Source organism: Equus przewalskii, chromosome 16 (genome assembly GCF_037783145.1).
Source record: "Equus przewalskii isolate Varuska chromosome 16, EquPr2, whole genome shotgun sequence".
Classification (NCBI taxonomy): domain Eukaryota; kingdom Metazoa; phylum Chordata; class Mammalia; order Perissodactyla; family Equidae; genus Equus; species Equus przewalskii.
This window is the reverse complement of record NC_091846.1, coordinates 47347400-47365365: the sequence shown is the minus strand read 5'-3', so window position 1 is coordinate 47365365 and position 17966 is coordinate 47347400. Positions and strand designations below refer to the sequence as shown.

Below are 17966 nucleotides of genomic sequence, written 5' to 3'. Positions count from 1 at the left end.
TCAGGATCCGAACCTGTGAATCCTGCGCCGCCAAAGCAGAGCACATGAGTTTAACCACTACACCAGTGGGCCAGCCCCTCATTGTCCCCATTTATCTCCTAAGAATTTCTCTTCAGAGTGCCATATAGTAAAGATGCAGCATGCGAAGTTACAAGTGACATCTTGCTTAGCCATATATTCCTGCCCAAAGCAGGTGAGGAGCCACTGGGAATGAGAAGTTCGGTTAAATTTCATGAGTTCACCAATTCAGAGTTAGAACTCAAACTCTGTTAACCAATATTAACTTATTCCAGTATATTAATTTATTCATAGCATATGCCTTGCAGACTTGTGCATTTTTAAAAATAGGATTTATAGGATCCACAACTTTATAAATAGAGACTCAAAAGTCTTTCAACCCCAGAGGAGAACTTATGTGGTGACAGACAAGAAATAATGTACAACTGAAATTTCACAATGATGTAAACTGTTATGAACTCAATTAAAAAATTTGTTTTTTCAACCCCTTAATTTCTTAGACAAGGAAGCTGAGCCCCAGGCAGAGTAGCTAACTTACCAACTGGCACATAGTAGTTAATGGTAGTATTGCAGTACAGTTAAGAACAGATGACCTTATTGTTTTCTTTATCTAATTTGACACGAATCTTAACAATCAAATAGTGTTTACTGGTCAGCTACAAGAGTTCAGCATATTGCCAAGAACTATAGAAACTCCAAACAAAATGCATCATATGATTTGCTTGCATTAAAAACTACTCCTAGGTATAAAGGGTTATTTAAGAGATTCGGAGTACTAGATGTGTTTCAAGTTGCTTGCCCTCCTGTGACCAAAAGTGGCTCATGTAGCCTCCTCTTGGTAATTGGTTGGTCCATGGGTGATAGCTAACTTTGGAGTGACTCATGCATCCACTGGATGCCACCCTGTACTTTGGATAATCTGGCTTAAAATTTTGAATTGGCCTAATCAAATTGTTACAGGAAAAAATTTTGTTAGCTTTTATGAAATAAAACGTGTAAAAATTGCGTAAATCCTAAGTGTGTGCCTTGATAAATTTTCGTAATTGGATACATCCATGTAACTACCACCCAGATAAAAAATTAAAATGTTACCACCCCAGAGATCTCCCTTGTATCCCTCTCCAGTCATTACTACCCTCCAAATATAAACACTACCTTGACCTCCATCACCATCGACTAGTTTTGTCTTTTTGAATCATACGTAAATGGAATCATACTGTGTGTCCTATTGTAGCTGGTTTTGAACTGGTCTAATTTTATTCTACATTGTCTTAGGAGTTTTATTCATTTTTTTTCATGTTTATTACTTTTCATTACTGTATAACACCTCATTATTTGAATATGCCACAATGTATCCATTCTATTGTTGATGGGCATCTGGGTTGTTTATAGTTTTGTCTATTACGCAGAGTCCTGCTGTGATCTTTTCGTATGTGTGCTGACTTTGTTGAATACATGTACTTATTTATGTTGGGTATATACTTAGGAATAGACAGTGGAATTGCTGTGTCATAAGATATGTGTATGTTCAGCTTTAGCAGACTGACAGTTTTCCAAATTACTTATGTAGTTTACCTTATACAAGCATCTGTGTATGAGAATTCTAGTTCCTCCACATCATCACTAGAACTTTGTGCTGTCAGTGTTGTTAATTTTAGCTATTCTGGTGGATGTGCAATGGTATCTCATTATGGTTGAGATTACATTTCTATGATGACCAGCAAAGTTATTTATTGGCCATTTTGTTAGAGTTCCTTTTCAAATTGCTCAGTTTTTCTTTTGAGTTTTCTGTTTTTTTATTGATTTGTAGAAATTTTTTATATATTCTAGATAGTAATATTTTGTCAGACATATGTATTACAGATATCTTCTCTCTGTATACAAGTTGCCTTTCCACTTTCTTTATGATGTGTTTTGATGAAGAGAAGTCCTCTTTTTTTTAAAGGTTTTATTTTTCCTTCTTCTCCCCAAAGCTCGCCAGTACATAGTTGATTATTTTTTTAGTTGTGGGTCCTGCTAATTGTGGCTTGTGGGATGCCACCTCAGCGTGGCTTGATCAGCGGTGCTAGGTCCGCACCCAGGACCTGAACCTGCAAAACCCTGGGCTGCTAAAGCGGAGCGTGCAAACTTAACCACTCGGCCATGGGGCCAGCCCCCGAAGGGAAGTTCTTGATTTTAATATTGTCCATTTTATTAGTCTGTCATTTATGATTAGTGCTTTTGGTGTCCGCTTTGAAGAATCTTTGCCCATCACAAGATAATAAAGATACTCTCCTTTATTTTTTTCTAGAAACTTTATTATTTTACCTTTCATACTTATATCTATATCCATCTGGAATAGATTTTTGTGTATGATGTGAGGTAGGATTAAAATTCACTTTTTTTTTTTGTTTTGTTTGGGTGAGACAAATAGGCCCTGAGCTAACATCTGTTGCCAATCTTCCTCTTTTTCCTTGAGGGAGATTGTTGCTGAGCTAACATCTGTGTCACTCTTCCTCCAGTTTGTATATGGGATGCTGCCGTAGCATGGCTTGATGAGCGGTATGTGGGTCCACGCCTGGGATCCCAACCCATGAGTCCTGGGCCGCCAAAGTGGAGCGTGTGAACTTAGCCGCTACGCCACCAGGCTGGCCCCAGGATTCAAAATTTACTTTTTTTCCTCATATGATATGCAGTTGACTGAGCACCATTTACTGAAAAGGCCATCTTTTCCTAACTGCAAGACAGTACCACCTCTATGTTAATCAAGTGACCAGTTATGTGTGAGTTTATTGATCAGTTTATTGAGACCTGTGTTATCAATTCCGAAGTATCTTAATTATTAGAACTTTATAAGTCATCTTGATATATGAGATTATATCCCCCAACTTTGTCATTTTTCTTTAGGATTACCTTGGCTATTCTTGGTTCTTTGCATGTCTGTTTTAAATTTGGAATCAGTTTCCAGTACACACACACACACACACAGCCCTGGGATTTTGATTGGATTTTTATTGAAACTACAGATCAATATAAGGACAATTTACATTTTAAAGATTGGCACCTGAGCCAACAACAGTTGCCAATCCTCCTTTCTTTTTTTGTCCTGCTTTTTTCTCCCCAAATCCCCCCAGCACATAGCTGTGCATTTTTAGTTGTGGGTCCTTCCAGTTGTAGCATGTTGGATGCCGCCTCAACATGGCCTGAGGAGCGGTGCCATGTCTGCGCCCAGGATCTGAACCAGCGAAATCCTGGGCTGCCGAAGCAGAGCACACGAACTTAACCACTCGGCCACAGGGCCTGCCCCGAGAATTTACATTTTAATATTCAGTTTTCCCACCCATGAACATGGTATATCTTTATATTTATTTAGGACTTTTTTAATTTCTCTTGTAATGTTTCATTTTTTCAGAGTAGATGTTTTGAACATCTTTTATTAAGTTTATTTTTAGGTGTTTAATTCTTTAATGTCATAAATTTTATTGGCATTTAAATTTCCTGTTGTAATTGTTTTTTTGCTGGTTTATTGGTTTTTGTGTGTTTACCTTACTAAATTCATGTGTTAATTCTAGTATTGTGACTATAGAGTCTTTGGATTTTCTACTATACAATCATATTTTCTGTGAATAATTACAATTTTATTTTTTTCCTTTATATAAAGTCTTTATCTTTTAAAATTGTTTATTCTTTATGACACTGGCTGAGACCTTCAGTATAAGTTGAATTGAGGTAGTGATGATAAATATCCTTGTCTATTTCTGGTCTCAGTAGTGAAAGCTTTAATGTTTCACCATTAAATGTGGTGCTTATGGTAGATTTTAAAATAGATGCTCTATAACGAATTAAGGCAGTTCCTTCTGTTTCTACAGTCTAAGGTTGATTCTTAAAGAATGATTACTGTGTGTTCATTTTATCAAATACTTTTTTTGTGTCTCTGTTGATAATGCAGGAGGAATTTGGCTGGAAGGAGTGATGAAACTCCTTCCAGAGGAAAGAGAAGGAACCTCAGCTTCTCCTGGGGGGACCCTGATCATCACCAGAAATTCAGACTAATTGGAAAACATTATAAATTCTTGAGACCAAAGTAATATGATGCAATATTTTAAATATTAGCTTGTGTTTGTAATGTGCATTGCAAAGAGCTGGGACTCAAGATAGATAGATTAACAATAATCTAAACTTGTTAAATCAGGGCCTAAAGAAGCCAAAGTGCTGGAAGAAAATTACAGAATTGAATCTGAAGAGGTTCGGAAGGAAGTACGACAGAATTGTTGTAATGTATTGATTAGAAAAGGATCTTAAAATTGACTCAGCGATAAGGTTCCGGGGACTGGATGTTGATGGTTTCACAGCCTGAAATAGGAAACTGGGAAAAGGATTTTTTTTCAGGGAGAAATTATGACTTCGTTTTTGGGTGCTTGGAAGTGAGACTGTCGCCTCCACCACTAGATGGTTAGCCCTTTTGTGTTTGGGGGAGCTGTCTTGGCTACAAATCTCCAATGCCTATCACAATTCCAGACATGATAAGAATATCTGGATAAGAGTCAAAAGAATCTAAATGTTTGTTAGATTATTCAGTGATATCTATGTGGAAAAAAAGTAGAGTGAGATTTAAGTGGGAAATTAGGTTTAGAGAGGTTCATTTGGGAGATAATAATTGAGTCTCTGGTAGTTGAATTTCCTAAGAGATCAAACACAGAGAGGAAGCACATCTTAAAATTAAGGAGAATTTGGGAAGATACCCATCTGTAGGAGGGAGGATATTTAAAATACATCCAATGGAGAAGAGAATCAGAGACTTCATTGAAACGAGGGTGGAGAATTTTCCAGGTGCAGGTTTTCTATAATGCTAAATATACATCAGTGATCAAGAGACCATTTAAAAGGGAAGGATACAAGTAGAGTTAATGAGTTGTGATCACATGTCTGAGGAAGGACAAAAAATGTGTTGTAGTTACGTGTAATTACACGTAGTAGTAGCGCTGGCTGGAAGTTAGTGTTGAGATGGAGATTATCTGAATGTTTTTAAGATAGGAGAGAAGATGTCTGTGCTGGAGAAGAGTACAGAATGAGAACCCAGATATGGTGAGGGGAGATAAAGTCCCTGAACCAAATAAGGAAAGGATAGCTGGAGTAGGGCTGTACGTCATAAAGCATTTTCTGAGCCTGAAGGTGGAAGCATACTGAAGTTGGAAGCTTATGAGTGAAAATAAGAGAAATGTCATTGTGGAAGTTAGCAGCCAGTAACCTTCATGATGAAGGAAACGAATATATTTTGGACAAAGATTGGCATCCAGAAAGATCTCCAAAGAGCGTATGGCTCGCTCTTGTGTGGCACTGTGTTCATTTAGATGCTGGTTGAATGTTCTTTTCAAATTTAAGTTGAACAGCAGATTCATGTGCCTACTTCATAGCCCTATTGATTACGAACATGTTGTCATCTGCTTGGTTGTCCTGAGCTGAAATGCATTGTTTTCGTCTTCCATACCATGGCTTTTTGCAGAGATGAAGCGTGTGTCAGACCACAACACCTGGTAGCTACTGTTCCAGATTTATCAATGCTTTTTTAGCAGGCTCAGTAGTTTCCAGATAGCCGGCATGCCGTCTCCAACCTTTTTTTAATCTTAAAATATATGATATAAAAGGTCTTTTTTTATCTTTAAATCCCCAGTGATAGGGAGGGATATTTATTATATAAATGAGAGAATTAATGAGTACATATGATATGGGACTTTGTAGTTCCTGTTTGTTATATATATATATTACATTTTAATGGAATTTTAGAAAGTTAACTATTTGAAAGCATGTATTATTTTGGCTTAGCTTTATTGATGAAAGTAAATGCTTTATTTGGCTAATTTATTGAGATTGTTTAAAATTATATTCATGTTAGTACCTTCAGAATCAGAAAAGAATCCAATATAATTTAGTTGCAATTAAACACTCTGAGCTGTGGTAAACATTTTGCCAAAATTAAAATAAATTACTTTTTGAAATTATGTAATTTAATAGCTGTTTGGTGTAACAGACTCAAGCACGGGTCAGAAATACTCCTTTGAAATGTATTTTCAGGATTGACTATATTGAATACATTATCAAAGAATGCAGTTGTTTTTTTTTCCTGAGGAAGATTAGCCCTGAGCTAATGTTTGTGCCATCTTCCTCTATTTTGTCTGTGGGTTGCCGCCACAGTGTGGCTGCTGACGAATGGTGTAGGTCCGTGTCCAGGAACTGAACCCGGGCCGTCAAAGGGAAGCATGCTGAACTTAACCGTTACTAGGCCATGGGGCCGCCACAAATGCAGTTTATTTGTGATGTGAAAAGTTAAATTCTTTTTATATCTGTGCATGTGTTTAGATATCACTGGCGAGGAAAGGAAAAGATCATTAATTTTGGGTTTCATGTAGATGATTGTACAGACATTCTAAAATCTTAAAAATCTCTAAAAACTTAAAAAAAATAAGTCATTGAAAGTGTTAATTTCTAATTGGGGGAAAAAACCTTTTAAAACATTGGCTGCATTATGGTCTTGGGCAAGATTTCAAATGACCTTAGGTTTGGAATGTATTTTTCTTCTGTTGGAGAACTGTCCTTGATTATGCATTTAGTTCGGAAATATTTACCTTGTTTTAATCTATTTGAGAGGAAAATACCAACACTATTGTTGCAGTTGGCTTGCGTATCTGTTTTCCACAAATAGAGATGCCATTGCATGCAGAAGTCATACCAAGATTACGTACAAGAATCATCATAGAGTAGTACTTAAAATCCTGAAGACTGGAGCCTGACTTCTGATTTTAACATGCTGGTTTTGCTATTTTATTAGGCCAGTTACTTACCTGCTCTGTGTTTCCATGTTTGTAAAATGAGAATAATTATACCACCTCAGAAGGTTGTGAGAAATATTACGAGTAGTCAGTAGTTACAATAGTTGCTAGCATGTGTTAATTCAGTGTTTTTCCTGATGCTACAACCACTGTTGCTCCTCCTCCCTCTCTTCCTCTACTCCTGTTACTACTACTACTGAGAACTAACACCGCTGTACCCAGAGAACAGTTTCCTATTAATTATTGCCCTCTTTGTTTAGCTTGCCAACGCTTAGCAAGATAAATCCCACTCACATGCACAGTAAACAGTTTGCTTAGGGAGTAAATTTATTTTCTAGGCCATCACAAAAATAGATGATTAAAAAATGTTGCTTTTATCCAGTTTTGGATTAATTCATGTGAAATAAAACAAATATTTATTAAATTGTGGGAAAAACATTCCATCAAAATGTTCTTTGGCCCGCAGCGCTCCCTGACTGTATCTCCCAAGATGTATTTATCTGCCTTTGGGAGTAAAGTTAGAAAATTTAAAGGACTGTCCTTTTAAAATCAGATGCTTTTTGAACGATACCGTATTTAAACGAACCTGTAAAAGTACCTTCCCCATGCATATTCGGGAAACACGTGTGAGCACTTAACCTGCTCACTCCCAATAATTATTTGATAAAGTTATTTCATTTGTGAACTTTTCCTTAAAATTAGACTAGAGATTAATCCATATATTATTTATTTATAGGGGTAATTTTGATTTTAGTATTTTATGTATGTCTCCAAATAGGTTTTTAAGCCTGCAGTTGGCCAGTTTTTGTTTTGGGATTATTTTTCAAAACGTTCTTGATACTCCTTGGCTGTGACACTGTTATTTTTCAAAATCACTTAAATTTTTTGGAGTATTTTAAAAAAAGATAAGCCGACTCGTGTAACTTACATACACTTCAGGAATTTCTCTCTAGTCAGAGTTTTTCACCAATGTTTGGCTGTATGTGTGTGTGTATGTGCACATGTGTGTGCTATCTATGAGCATATTTTCATTGATTCATTTCTGAATAATAAATATTTTGAAATATCTGATCTATGAGGGTCAGAGATGTCAGAAGTATCTTAAATCATGGAACATAACAGTTCATGAGAAAGGTCTTTTAAAGTCATTTTTAATAGAATTAGCTTCTCTAAATCATATTTTAGTGTTCCTGATTTAGCATACATATCAATCCCTTTACGTTGTAAGGCAGATGGGCACCTAAGACACTAGAAGTAAAGTTTTCAGGATTGTTTTTATTATTTACTGGGAATGAATCTTCTCTCCACATTACAGACTGCTTTTTCATGTTAGAGCCCCTCTTTAGGTGCCATAGGCTGGCTGGGATAAATACGCCAATTCCTAGGATGCTCATCATATATGTGCGTGTGTGTATGTGTATACACATTCATTTCTAGTAAATTATACATGCTTGCACATATACACATGAACGTTCTCAGACTCAGATTTAAAAGTGTTAATTCCTAATACATCCCCTTCCCCTGAAATGCCTTGTCTTTGCTACTTTTTAAAGCTCAGCTTTGTTTCACCTCCTCTGTGAAACCTTCATGGGTTCCCTCAACTGCCCACTGTACTTGGTTCTTTCACCAGAGCTCCTATGATGTTATTAAGGATGTCAGCTTGATACAGGTTAGGGAATATGAACTTCTATCACAATTGTTTTCATTTTAAAATTTGGGTATTAATCCTAGGTCATTGAAATAGCCGTGCTTTGCATGTGAATTTATTAAATAATATATGTAAAAGCACCTAGTCAGTGTAAAGCATCTGGTAAGCATTCAGTAGATGGCAGCTATTATTGTTATAATTATTTTGCTTATTTATATTTGTCTCATCTTTGTTGTCTGTGAGCTTCGTTGAATCAGGTACTGAGGCGTATGATTTTTGATGTCCTTGGTTCCTGTCGTATAGGCTCTTCACGGATGAATTAATAACAGAATGTATGTGCCGTGTGATAAATCAGTGGACCGTCATCACCTGCTACAAATTGCTTGGATGATATTTGAGTTGACCTCCAATTTCAGTATTTTTCAATTTTTAAAGGGGTCTTTTTGATCCTAATAAACAAGAATCAGCCCAATGTATCAATTGTCATTCTCAACAAATAGTATTTTGATTTCTGGTATTATCTAGTTATGAGAGAAGCATATAGTTATGCAGTGCATTTGATAGTCTACTAATTTGCTCATCATTGAAAAATACTAATTGATTATGTATTTATCATGGCAGCTGGCTATCTGTTGTGGACCAGATTATGAGCTACATAGGGCAATGATTATGATGTCTGAATGCACAAACTAGATTGATGAGTTCAGCTGGTCAAAACTATTGTTCAGTAAGACACTCAGCAACCTGTAAGATGTTCATTAAAAATATCAAATAAATCTTCTTGTTTCTGTATCAGTATGTCAAAATGTCAGTAAAGCAAATCCATTCAGTTCTTTGATCCATCTTTCAAATTATATTTTAAAATCTGCCTATGTTAAAATGTCTTTGGGTTCAGATATGTGAAGAGGTTGAACATAAAAGTATCCTCAAAATGCCTTGTTTGATATTTTCTAATTATTGTTAAATATTTTGAGATTGCAGATTTCATTCAAATGTCAACTGTAATTAAGTGCGTGCCATTTGTTTTTCTATTCTGGTTTACAGTTTGATGGAATGTTTTTCCCACAATTTAATAAATATTTGTCTTATTTCACATGAATTAATTCAAAACTGGATAAAAGCAACATATTTTAATCATCTATTGTTGTGATGGACTAGAAAATAAATTTACTCCCTAAGCAAACTGTTTACTGTGAATTTCAATGGGATTTATCTTGCTTAGTGTTGGCAAGCTAAACATAGAGGGCAGTAATTAATAGGAAGAACAAATATGTTTACTGCATACTGAATAAGGCAACTTAGTTTTCTTGAATATGTCGTAGATCTTTAAGGTATAAAATTTGTAATGACCCCATAACATATATACCCAGCTGTCTTCAGACAACAGCGTTTGAAATGAAGTAGTAGGAAAATTCTTAAGCTGTGTGATTTATGCATTTTTAATTGGTACCACATATGTGTTTATCATTTTATTTTCAGTTGTTTTCAAAATTTTAAATTTGCTTTCCTACATATAAATCACACCACCACATTATACTTGCATAAAGTGCTGGGAAGTGAACTGGAGATTAATACATAGCTGGGCACCCTGTTATTCCCTTTCTCACACCAGCCTCTTAAAAACCTCAAAGATTTTAACTTCTTTAGCATGGTGGTTTAAAACATGTCCTGATGGAGGATTAAGAGAGGATGCGAATGTTCTCCATATGGGAATGCGAACTTGTGTGTGGCCAAGAATGTAGTGTTATATGCAGTAGTTTAATGTGCAAATACAAATTGCAGATGCTCATATTTGTGTTGCAGTCTAAATCACATAAATTAGACATATGAAGACAAAATTTAATCATCCTGTCAGTCCTTTGCGATACAAATCAGAATTTTGACTATGCACTCCTGATAAAATGGCAATTACACTTGAGTACGAGCATAACGTAAATTACTTTTCAAACCATTATATTGAGCACAATATACGAAAAGAAATGCAGAATTCGTTTGCTATGGTTACTTTCTTTTAAAGGTTTATTTGTTCTCTGTCTGCATAGAATGACGAGGTGTAATGGAAGCTGAAAACAGATTAAAGGAGTAATTTCCATGTCAGTGTGCTTTTCCTTTGCCTTCTCCCTCTGAAAATGGGCTGTTTGTTCAGTGAACTCTGTTCTTATATGATTGCTCAAGCTCCAGGGCATACTTTACTCCAAGTGGGACCTTAATTCTTAAAGTTTGCTCATTCTGTATTATTGTCTGCTTTTTTTTTAATAGTGAAGAATTCCTAGGTGGAAGCATAATTTCAGAGAAACATAAAGCTGGAAATGAGGAAGAACAATTTTATAAATGGAGAATTTTCAATTGATTTTGTATGTAGCTAACAGAATTCCAAGGGGATTATTATTGAATATGGGCTATTAATGACCCTGAATTCCCTGTCTCCTGTTTCTATTAGCTATTACATCATTGCATTCTCTTAGTGGATGAATTATAGACACTGTACTGTGAGATCCTAGGGTGGAGATCCTGTTGTCTGTGTGTTCCCAGGACCTTCCCTTAAGAAACGTGCAATCATAATTGAAGGTGGATTGAGGAAGTGTAATTTAGGCTGGATTAGGTCATTGCTCGTTCCTCAGGATAGTTTAATTGGAAATAGGAGTTTTGGCACTTGACTTATACACGTAGGAAGTAGAGATGGGACTGACATTTGTTGGATAACTAATATGTGCCAGATAATCTGGTATGTATATTGTATACATTCTCCTTTTCAATGTCCCTAGCCAAAAAAAGGTGGTATTTTTTGGTGAGTAAGATCGGCCTTGAGCTAACATCTGTGCCAGTCTTCCTCTATTTTATATGTGGGATGCTGCCACAGCATGGCTTGGTGAGTGGTGTGTAGATCCATGCCCAGAATCCAAACCTGCTAACCCCAGGCCACTGAAGTGGAGTGCTATGCCACCAGGCCTGCCCCCCCCAAAATGGTTTTACAATGCCAGTTTAATAAATGAGGAAAAGGGGGCATGTAAAAATTAAACAACTTGCCCTTTGACGTTTCTATATTGTTACCTGGCTTGCCTGATGAGTCAAAGGAGGGTGGAACTTTGTGTCTGGGTTTTTGGTTCCAGGAAGGGAGGTAATGCTAGAAAGTAGATATGTAATTACATAACATATCCAGGAAATAATCTACATTGAAGTTTTTGTGCTTTTCTTTTTTAATTCATCAGATGTTTGCTTTGATGGTCTTGTGTTGATAAATTTAATGAAAATTGGTTTCCTTATTATAAGAATAATACTTTCTCTATGGACTGTACCTGTCCTAGTTGAAGTGATTTCTATTAACAGTTTGAAAATTCTTAACTGAGATGCGGAGAATTATCACTTTTTAATTATGAATCATGAAAATTATGTTTTCCGTATGTAGACCATACTTTGTATGTAGAACCACGTATATCCAAAATTAAAATAAAGAACTGTCTTTTCCTGTTTATTGTGAGAGGCATCTCTAAAATCAGATATTCATACAGACGTTTGCTGACTACCTGTGGTCTATATTAAAAAATACCTGAACACTAGTTTGCCTCCCTATATAGAGAATGATGTGTGTACCATGGAAATCCCTGTGTCTTTTCTCAGCGGTAAGATGTCTCATGCGATACAAGTTCAGAAGACATACGGTAGGTGTCACCTGTCACCTAGCAACAAGCTTACTGCTTGTGCCTTTAGCATCTCTTTTCATTTTAAGTCAAAATAGCTATGAAAATCTAGTACTTAGATTTGCATTTATCTCCAGAAATATTTAGATTAACCTTCAAATATTTTTGGTTCCCAAGATAACTCACTGCGACAGATCAAACAGAAATAACTTTAAATGAAAAAAGGCAACTTATATACCAGAAACCTTGATGCAGAGGGGGGCCGACACGTATCTGTTGTGTAATATCTCAAGACGTAAATGCCCAAAGCCTGCCTGTCGAGTTCCCTAATCAGCTTTAAAAATTATGGTAACTGAATTGAATATGTCTATAAACCTTTATTTCTTGACTTTTAAAAATCAGTGCTTGAAAACACAGGCTCACGACTAACGAAGCAATGATTTGTAAAGCTGAGTCTAGACGACAGAATTCCAAATAGGATTGCTGTACTAGCACTGGAATTCAATTTATTTGAAACAGAACAACTAAATTACCTTTGGGCAGAGAGTGGAATACCCTGACTAGTTAGATGTCTATAAACACCTTTAAAATGTGTTTCTCTGTGTCTGTTTAAAGATACATAAAGGGATTCTCAGAGGAACTAGCAACAAGTGTACTTATGGGTCCTGAAGTATTTAGAATGTATTAAACACTAACCCTTAAAGATTGAGAACATAATAGATCATTTCAGATGTGAGGAAGAGCCAGCAGCCTGTTACCACAGGGTAATATAATGCCTGTACTCTGAGGTAATTATTCGGAGGTAACTCCTTATTCATTAAGATGGAGAGCATCCACTTTCATTCTGGCCAAGGTCATTCCTGTTGTCCAGGGTACTCTCTTTGAATCCTAAGGGAAAGCTGGCTGACCGTGTGTAGAAATTTTAGGAGAGAAAACAGGAGTTAGAAAGTGAAGAATTTAGAAAATCCTTCTCTGTTGCTTGTAGCTACTAAAGAGAAACAGGTAACTAGAGTTTCTCCAGACTCGCCACTAAAAACACGAGTATTTACCAGTGGTTCCAGGCAGCAATATTTCTGCTTAAATCTAAAATTCTTTCCAATATGTAATATTTTATGCCATTCTTCCTTCTCGTGTTTTTCATGTTGAAATAAGTGACCAACCTTTGCTTTTCTCGCCTGGCCATTGAGAGTCGTTTCTGAAGCCAGGAAAGTGAGAACCAAAACCACGTGTGATAAGTCTTTTGATGAGGACAGTGGCCTTTAAAACTTCTGTGCTTTGGGAAGATTTACTGGATAATTTCACAAACCTGTTTGACAGAGTTAAGTAATCCTTTAAATAGGACATTGGTGAGATATTTTTTGTTATTGGAAATGTGCCATTTTCCTATTTTATATCATGGTTTGATTTTAGTGAGGATTAGGGGAACAACCCAAAGGCCCCTTAGCGTGAATAAAGTTAGAGATTCATTTGTTGTATCTTGTAGGCTCATTTCAGGGAAGTCCTATTGTTTTCCTGTTTGATATCTGGGTCATAGATGAAGGAGCGCTAATTCTTACCTGTGGGACAACAGATTGCTATACAAACTTTCCTTCAATTAGGGTAGGTGGAGTAGATAATCCAGGTATGATTATTATTCCTGCTTCTGTGGAGAAGGAAATTGAGCCTCAGAGAAGTTGGAAGAGTTGTTAAGGCCACGCAGCCAGTAGATGACAGAGGTGAGACTAGGTCTTCTAAACTCTGAACTGTGTCTTCATTTGCTGTCGTTTGTGCTCCTTGAAGTGTAGGGGTGTGAGATGGGCGCTGCAGAGCAAAAGATGATCTTGAATGCTCTTTGAGAAGCTTGAGTTTAATGGAAAACAAAAGTTAGCATTGTACCAGGCTCCCCTCAGGTTTAAAACATGCAGAGGTATGCATTTAAATTGTACATGGTTGCAAAGAGAAACCACCATGAGCCGGGAGCCGTGCACTAAGTTTTGGGACTAAGACTGAGGACCATGACATTATTTAACTTGTTACCTTGGGTACAAAATTAACCTCTGATCATCACCCACTGTCAAATGGATCTTAAAATAGTTCATGTGCTCAACTCGCAGAACTGCTTTCGGAACAAATGATATCATTAGGATATTTTGTAAATCCCAAAATACTCTAAAAGTGAATGATACTGTGTTATGTATGGTTCACATAATTTAATGTTTACTTTAGTGTGCAGATTGTACCTAAAAATACAAATTATATAATTTAGGCCTGAGTTACTTGGGTAAGAAATATCCACATAACTGATGTAAAGGGGAGTTTTATTGGATTTTTCTTCCATTTCTCATTATTAGCTTCACTCATTTGACAAATAGTTTTTGATCACCTAAAATTTGCTAGGTCCTGTGTTTTGTGTTAGGAAATAAAGATGGGAATGGCACTATGTTAGCAACTATTTATTCTAGTGTAAATATATAGTCTGTTTAAAAAGCAATTTGGTGATGTATTTTGAAAGCCTGAAAAAAATTCGTATTATTTTGATCCAGTAATTATGCTTCTGTTAATTATATTGTAAGGAAATGATTAAAGGTGCAGAGTAGAGCAGCTAAGTACAGTAGTATAGAATGAGGGTGCCTGGCCGAGGGGTGAGTGGTAGTGGATATCTACACTGGACTCTAATCATTGGTTCCCACCTCCTGATTAGAGTCTGTCTGTATCTGTCCAGAGAGGGCATCCTTTCCAGTTGCACAAAGGTGTCATCCAGGCTAGCAGAGCCCTAGTGTATACAAGATTTACGTAGAAGGATGTTTAATTGTTATTGGTAATAGTATAAAAAAATCATAAATCATTAGACCACAATTAGGGAGTAAATATTCCTACAATGTGGAGTATTATAGGCTCCTACCAAAGAGTATTATAAATTTTGGATTAAGCATTAATAAGTTGACTATCGTGTGAAAATGCTTATGGTATACTAAAAATGTGAAAAAAAATTACAAAACAACATTTTGAGATATAAAGAATTAGAATATAGGATTGAAGCCAGTTTTGAAGTTCCTGGTACATTCTGCTAAGAAGGTGGAACTGAGTGGTTTAGATATATTTTGAAGTCTAGAAAGGATAAGACGTGTGATAAGAATATGATGTTTTAGATGACTTTTTAATTCTTTCAAGGGATACCATGTTATGGTTTCATAATGTAAAATAAAAATCATACACTGAATTTCAAGGGAATATTTCTGGTTTGCCATTACAATATTAAAATATTTCATTTATATTATTTTACTTTTTAGTAGCATTTCTGGTAGTAGTAAATAAAAGCTATAGTATTTAGTAAGGATTGTGTTTTGAGACGTAAGAGACATATATATAGAGAGAGAGAGACAGACAGACAGATACAGACATAGATAGAGATTTAAAACTGGAATAGAATTAAAGTCCAGTTCACTTTACAGGCCCAGCCCATGGCACTTGTGAATTCTGCTACATTTCTTTTAAGGCTTTATGAGTGAGGGAGCTCTTTTTTTGTTCAAATGTATGGAAACACATGCAAAGGAAGCCTGGCCCAGGGCTGCCATACGGAGACGCTGGCACAGAATGGTGCTGCAAAGAATTCCAGGGCGTGTCCCCTCTTGAGTGTAATTCCAAACGAGAAAAAAATCAACTATGCCTAATAAGTTGGCTTCACTGAATGCCAAAGAAAATCTGCCTCATGAAATGGAAATTCTGAAGCAAGTTACATAATGCTGAGAGAATCAATAGGAGGACTTTCAAGATACATCCAAATGAGGCAAACAGTCTATTGTAGTCAGAACTTTCCAATGCAATGGTTAACTCTATTTGATAAGATTCAAATGGCCCTGTGGATTTGGAAGTTTTTAGAAGCAATATAAATATTTACTTTATATTTGTTTAGTTTTGGGGATGTGACATGTATTAACTTAGATCAGTTTTTAAAAGTCACTTGGGTATTGGCCAACATGGAGCCACCCCAAAGTATTCATATTAATTATTCTACACATTTGTATCAACTGTAAAGAGAAGAAAAAATTGTTTCCTCTGGAAAACAGCATTACTTTAAGAATCTCTTAGTTGCTAAGAATAATGGAGCCAAGTGCTCCGGTGGGAGTATTTGTGACTTTCGTATATTAAGTTTACAGTTAAACAGATTTCTGCCATTTTCTTCTCAGGCTCCTCTCTCTTTTGCATCTCTTTCTTTTTTTGTCCCTTCTCTCTCTTACCTTTGTCCAAACCTTCATTATCTTGTACCCGGGATCTGTCTTAAGTGTCATAGCTAATGTTTCTGCCTCTCTTCCTTCTTTTCTGCATTTTACACTTTACATACGTGACTGCTAAAAAGCAAGCAAATAACAAACAACTAAAGAAAAAAAAGTTCCCCAGCTATTATTATGTCACTCCATTAGTCAAGAACTTAAAGAATGGCAGAAGTAAGATTCCCCTCCACCCCCAATGAAAGAATGTTATCAACTGGTGGAACTTTTTCTCATTATTTGTTTTCATGTGCTTTTCTTGCAGGATCAATGTGACTCTAGAAACAAATGGATGAATGAATATCCATATGAAGAGGAAAACAGTAAAGGTTGGTTAGTCAAATTGTATAATTGCAGTGAAAATCCTATTTTGAACGTTATTTTGGGCAGTTATTAGAGCACTTCCTTGTCTGAATGTGAGACAGAGGTCAATACTTTCTGTAAATCTATCTGTAAAGTGTAATTTTTATTTTTAACCCCTTAAACATAAAGAAATTTGTAAGGAGGCAGTGCATTTTTATGCAAGTCTAGCTGTTACCAGTTTCCAGAACTTAAGCTGGTATTTTAAGAGTCACGTTTCAGATGAATATTAAAAAATGGTAAACCACTCGATACAACTGATCACTGGGACAAAGGAAGAAAAAAGAAGCCAGATTTTGTTTAATATACATTAGTTTCTACAAACATAATCCTAATTCCAGCACTGTATGGTGTATGATTGCTGTCAGATGCTGTCCTCTTTGCGCCTGCAGTCTCGGCTTTCCTCAGAGGAGTAGGACAATTATGAAAGGCCTTTAACTTTGTTTTCTTACAGACAAGTACCAGTATAATTCGAGGGGGAAAAGTCCTGTGAATATCAACAGTAGTCAAATGCTGGCTGTCACTTTATTTGTGGTAGTTATTTGAGCTTTTCAGGTACGGCATACTGTTATAACATAAAAATCATAGATAATACTAAGAAAATTACAATATGTTAAACCATCTCCATTTCATAAAGTTTTTACACTGAACACATCTGTTACATAGCCGTGAGCCTCATAATGCTTCAGATAGCTGCACAACACATATAATTTTGTATTTTCCTTCCCGCATTACTCCTGCTACTTTCAAATAAATGTATGTCATGCCATGTGTTTTTCTGCCAGCCCACTGTCACAGTTACTTACAAATGATTTTCCAGGTTATATCTTTCACTTAAAATTGTTGTCTTCTCTCCTCATTGCTAAATTTGCTCCTTTTCAGTATTTATATCTGGAAAATTTTCATACCTCTTGAGGGAGTATTGACAGAGATGATACAAGGGAGCCTTCTTGGTGTATCATAATGTTGTTTTTCATGACCTCAGGATTGCCTATATGGGTGCGTTTACTTTGTGAGAATTAGTTGTACCATGTACTTATTTGTATGTGGATCAGTGGTGTGCTAGAAAATGGCTCTGGGATAAGGTGAGGAGGCCTGATCTGTAGTGTGTGTTAATTCCCATGATGTAAATACTCCCACTATGGATGGTTTCAAAGGTTTAGCGAGTAGTTTGCAAGATTCCTTAGAATATAACAGTTGGCTGTCATGAGGGCATGAGCTAGCTCCAGCACACCATCGATCATTTCAT

The 17966-nt window shown here is 36.1% G+C and overlaps 1 protein-coding gene across 7 annotated transcripts in view; it reads left to right on the top strand.

Moving 5' to 3' along the window:
- The window catches only part of KLF12 (KLF transcription factor 12), a 582757-nt gene that overhangs the window by 281345 nt on the left and 283446 nt on the right, over window positions 1–17966 (top strand). For 5 of the 7 annotated variants that reach the window (XM_070578452.1, XM_008534682.2, XM_070578455.1 and 2 more), the window contains one exon: window positions 16623–16686. In XM_070578452.1, coding sequence (XP_070434553.1) covers window positions 16654–16686 — 33 coding nt within the window. In that variant the 5' untranslated portion in view covers window positions 16623–16653. Of the gene's footprint in view, window positions 1–16622; window positions 16687–17171; window positions 17273–17966 lie in introns of all 7 variants that reach the window. The other 2 variants (XM_070578453.1, XM_070578454.1) reach the window with 1 other exon arrangement.